The sequence below is a fragment of the Cucurbita pepo genome, chromosome 6, assembly GCF_057944985.1.
Source record: "Cucurbita pepo subsp. pepo isolate OVF chromosome 6, ASM5794498v1, whole genome shotgun sequence".
NCBI lineage: Eukaryota > Viridiplantae > Streptophyta > Magnoliopsida > Cucurbitales > Cucurbitaceae > Cucurbita > Cucurbita pepo.
In genome coordinates this window covers 16346677-16352055 of record NC_141803.1, presented here as the reverse complement: position 1 = coordinate 16352055, position 5379 = coordinate 16346677, and the positions used below count along the sequence as shown (strand labels likewise).

The window sequence follows — 5379 nt, the reverse complement described above, 5'->3', positions numbered from 1 at the left end:
AAATACATTATTATCCATTAGTACTACACCTTTAGATACTATTCCTATAACCATGGGCAAAGACTACGAGAATATTAGTATCGAATTACAAAACGAAAACACACTCGAGCACTCACCAAATATCTCGTACACCCGAATATTTAAACCTTGTCAAAATTAGTTCTAAATGAAATTAAAAATTTAATTAATAGTTTAACTAGAAGAGAATTTCACCAAATTCACCAAAACACCAACTAGTTTAAATGGATGTGTGCTTGAGCTAAGGATTTGGGCGTTGGAAAATTATGCTTATAACCCAAAACTTGTGGTTGAAGTTGTTAATATGGTGGATGGGAGGACATGGTCTTTTGCGAATTTCTCCGATATTTGGTTTATATGTCTTCCGTTTCTCTTTTATACGGTGATTCTCTCTTTGTTATAAATCTCTCTTTTCCTGTGTTCTACCCTCTCGGGAAGGGAAGGAAGCAAAAGAATAGGTCGCAGATGATGGTCATGGTAGGTTTAAGGATCTTACGTAGTTGAATGAACTCCTCTATAATATTTCATTACCTCTCGTGGACTCCCTCAATCCATCGTACTGGAGTGAAGAACGATTAGAGTCATATTCTATTCTTTATACAATGTTCATAGCGGAAGTATTTTGTTTCAAATCAGTTCTTCCTTGCATTCACTTTGATCCACTTCCTCAATGAAAAGCAAGTTCTTACCACTTTGATCACTTTGTTTTGGAATGCAATTTTGGAAGATTTCTATGTACGTACAAGAAAGATGATGAATTGGAAAGTTTTGGAGACAACTTTGGAGCTTAGAAGATAAATTTTTGAAGCTCGAGATCATGAAAATAATGTAAGAGATAGGATATCGCCACACAAACACACAAATAATACGCTAAGAATACAAAATAACTAAAACTAGATTGAAACCAAAGCATGTTAGTGGTGTTGGATCAAGATCGACGTGGGTGATAGTAGCCATACACTCCGTATATGGTTTGGATAATAAGGAGCACAAAACCGATAATAGCAGAAAGAGCAGAGATAATGATCCACGGACTTTGAAAGCTGACATTTTTTAGAGTCGTCCACCATATTCTCCATGGCCTCTTACAATGCTTGTTCACCGAATAGTAGACATAAGCGTATTTGTCCCACATGCTTAAAACCGTGCCTTTGGCCAGCTGATTGAATGAATCTACCTCATCTTTCTCCAGTAGATTACCCATCAAGATGACGAAAGAGCCTACTATGTTATCAATCCCAACAAGCTTCTCAAATGTCATCACGTTCAATAAGCCTGATTCAATGTTAGCATTCATTTCGATGAACGGGAGGCTCAACACACCTTTGTTTTCATCAAAATCCACGTCTCTAATGTTGCACCCTTTCTTGAGTTTGATCCCAGCTTTATCGAAGCGTCTAGCTAGCTGAATCTCATGACTCATTCCCAAGTGGCTGCATTGAAGTAGATACAGTTCATTCCCCGTGTGAAACTCCAATTCCGTCCTATACATAGCGAGAAGGTGCAAGTAGTCATTCGCCATTAATTTTTCCTTTACTTCAGTGGGTAAGTTCGATGACCGCCAAACAAGCGATTTGATTTCTGTGCATGCATCACAAGACATGTTTCAAATGATCAAACATAATTATTTAGCTACAAGCAATAATAAGATAGTAAATAAGGTAACGGCCTAAGCCCACCGTTAGCCGATATTATCTTTGTTGGGGTTTCGAGCTTCCTTTCGAGATTTTTAAAACATGCTAGGGAGAGATTTTCACACCCTTATTAGTAGAACGACCTAAGTCCACTGCTAACAAATATTGTCCTCTTTGAATTTTCTCTTTTGGGCTTAAACTCAAGGTTTTTGAAACAGGTCTATTAGGAAGAGGTTTCCACACCCTTATAAAAATGTTTCGTTCACCTCTCCAACGGAAAACCTCTCCCTAGCAAAGAGGCTTGAAAAAATAAAACTAAAAGAGGACAATATTTACTCAATAGAGATAGACATACTTCTATATTGTCTAACTTTAACATGAAACACAGCTTGTCAAGAAGCTTCATGGGCAGCTGATTCTCAAGCAGCAACATATCTCGCCGTCCATCCTTAAGCGGCAATATGAATAAAGGTGAATTTCCCAACAAGAGTTGAATAAGAAAACAACCATCCAAGATCATGAGCTCCAAAAATTTGGCTGGTTTTGTTTTCCATTCATCCTCAAGTTTATCATACGATCTCTGTAGATCTTCCAACATGTCCCACACCTCATTCACCATATCTTCAATGGACAATTTGCAGTTGCTTTCAAAGTCGTAAAGAAATAAATGTTTTATCTTCTCCATGGGCAACAAATGGGGTTCCCTATGGTGGTATGGCCCGAACGATACCACCTGCGGTTTGAATGCGTTTGGATTAACCTTCTTTATATGCTCTGGTATTCTATAGATTGAAGCTCTTTTGCGATTCATTTCAAAACCATCTCCAATATCTGTCATATGGGATTTCAGATTTTGGGTAGTAATCTCGACCACCATATCCTTGCTCTTTAGTGGTGACAGCCTCATTACTCTTATGACCTACCCTTTTGTTGAGGATATTGAGTACTCAATTATAGTTTACCATATATATCATATTTTATTAATATTTATAACCGATCCTTAGTTTGGTTTGCTTGACACCCAAGAATGTGTCTCATTCAAATTCGAGCATTTCCCTTTTTCCTTTGCTTACTCAATTCAATTATTCTCATTCTCCTCTCCTTTCCTTACTCAATTTAATTATTCTCATTCCCTGAAATTTAAAAAAAAAAAAAAAAAAATCCAAACTACCCTACTATGAGTACCATATTTCAAAAATACTTAAGAGCTTTCAGAAGTAACATTAAGAAATTTGGAGATAACCAATGAGATGTAACGGATATCGTTACATCGTTTTCGTCTAGACAAACTCATACATCATCATATATTAGTATACGAGATACAACTCATAAATCATCATAACTCATACATCATAATTTGCTTGCTTTCATTATTCGAATTCGTTCTCACTTATATTGAGGTTTTACCTATTTTGAACATAAATTTAATTGACTCAGCAAAAATCGAATTCCATGTTTCCATTGTGTCAAAATTGTGTTTGACAGTAAAACTTAAATTAAAAATATGTCAATATTATTTCATGTCGCTTAGATCATTTAATCCAAATATTGTTTGTTACAACATTATATTCACTAGGTAAGAATAATAATAATTTATCTATGTTGTACCACTCTGTTTCTCTCCCTTACTTTTGTTTGGCCAGTTTTAAATAATTTTTCTACTAACTTACTATAATATCTTCGTATTTAATTTCTAACTAAAATCTAAATTGTAACAAAATTAGGGAATATCTAAAATATAACTGTATGATTAAAAAAAAAAATTTGTTGGAACGTGTGACTGAGGGAGGTTGCCATTTTTTTTTTTCGGTTATTACAATAATAAATATAAATAATTGATTTTTTTTATAAAAAAAAATCATATTAAAAAACAACAAAGTAAATAAAATAAGAATTAAAAAAGAAAAGAAAATGGAGAAAAATAAATAATTGAAGTAAGGAATAATACAAAATAAAAAAGTAAAAAAGCAAAGGAAACGAAGGATGAGTTTTATTATATATATTTTTTATTTTTTATTATTATTATTATTTATTTATTTATTATTTTTTTTTTTTTTTTTAATGAAAACAATCCTAAAACCCCAATCATTTGCATGGGATAGAGATTGCACAAAAGCCGCACATTTTTTTATTCTTGGGAAAAGACTTTTCTCAAGTAAAGTATTAAAATCTTTATCCAAAACGTAAAACAAACATTTCCTTAAAAAGCAAAGAGTAAGTAAGGTGATCATGTCCGAGAAGATGCAAGAGAATGTCGGGACCAACATGTCTCGAATTCTGGGCATGGATCATTACAAATGGTATTAGAGTCATACCTCTCCTACTAAGATGTCGTTCGGGGACGAACTAAGGCAAAAGTTGGTGGGTATATTACACTCAAGTAAAGGAAGGGTACATCTGAATGAGAGCGGTCCTAGGGACAGGATGAAAAAAAAAAAGTTCAAAGGAAGTGAAAGTTACTACCTGTATTAACAAGGTGCGTCTTTCTTTTCGATAGCTCAATCATAAGAATCTTCATGGTTAAGTGTGCTTTTCTTCGAACAATTCTATGTTGGGTGACATCTAGAAATTTTCTTGGGATGCATGTGAGCGAGAACAAAAATATGCGGGAAGAACTTGTGTTGGTATGTGAAGGTAGTTCTCATTCTTAAGAAGCGAGAAGTAGGTAACATGACCATGTTGCAGGAGAATGTCAGAGCCAATAGGTGCTGAATTTGGATTTCGAATCTTAGGCATGGGTTGTTACAATAATTAGTGAGCGGTGAAGGACAATCGAATAGCAGTAGAAACGACCGACTATGTCAAGTATTCGAGTCGGTAAGCCAGTGTTTTCCTTAAATTATCGGTTGAAACCATACACAAAAAGTTTGTGTTTTTGGCAATGATCTCGCGATCATCTTCTAGTGTAAGTTTTCTTGCCATCATGACGTTAGAACCAGAGCAATTAGTGAGTGACTACCGTCAAAGAGGAGTTTCGAGAGCAAGTTTGTGTTTTTGGCACTGATCCCACGACCGTCTCCTTGTGTAAGTTTTCTTGTCGTCATGACCTATGAGAGAAGACGAACCAAAGAAATTAGTGATTGTTGTTGGAGAGAAAAAAGAGGCCAAGCGAAAAATAGGAGAGAGAAAGACACCAAAAATTGTAATGAGTCGAGTAAGGAAGAAGAAACTTGCAGGTTCAAATTCGGGTCGGTTTGGTGTTGAGTCTGAAACCTGTCATTCAGCGTCCTCGCTAGCACACCGCTTGGAGTCTAGCTCTTATACATTTGTAATAGCCCAAGCCCACTGCTAGTAGATATTATCTGTTTTGGCTCATTACGTATTGTCGTCAGCCTCACGGTTTCAAAGCGCATCTTCTGTGGAGAGGTTTCCACATCTGTATAAGGAATTCTTCGTTCCCATCTCCAAAACTGTGAGGCTGACGACAATACATAACAAGCCAACGCGGACAATATCTGTTAGTGGTAAGTTTGGGCTGTTACAAATGGTATTAAAGAAAGTCACGTGACGGTGCAAGGCACTGGTCTGAGTAAGGCTAGACTCTCCCCATAGTAGACCCATAATGGGAAAGCCCAGAAGGGAAAGTCCAAAAACCTTGTGCGGAAGCACGGAAGGGAAAACCCAAAGTGGATAATATCTCCTAGCGGTGGGCTCGTACTGTTACAACTGGTATCAGAGCCAAACACCAGGTGGTGTGCCACAAGGACGTTAGGCCCTCAAGGGGGAT

At 36.3% G+C, this 5379-nt stretch overlaps 1 protein-coding gene across 1 annotated transcript; it reads right to left on the bottom strand.

Moving 5' to 3' along the window:
* Window positions 1-758: 758 nt before the first annotated feature.
* On the bottom strand, window positions 759-2600 carry LOC111796922 (UPF0481 protein At3g47200). The gene is made up of 2 exons (XM_087124491.1): window positions 1921-2600; window positions 759-1624 (listed from the first exon to the last, which is right to left on the bottom strand). Exons 1-2 carry the CDS (start codon window positions 2557-2559, stop codon window positions 947-949), a joined length of 1317 nt encoding a protein of 438 aa, XP_086980617.1. The 5' UTR covers window positions 2560-2600; the 3' UTR covers window positions 759-946.
* Window positions 2601-5379: the final 2779 nt, after the last annotated feature.

Coding starts and splice junctions, on each gene's coding strand:
- LOC111796922 (XM_087124491.1), bottom strand. CDS start 2,559: ATGAGGCTGTCACCACTAAAGAGCAAGGATATGGTGGTCGAGATTACT. Junction 1,625..1,920: donor GGAGAGGTTTTCCGTTGGAG/AGGTGAACGAAA, acceptor TTGATCATTTGA/AACATGTCTTGTGATGCATG.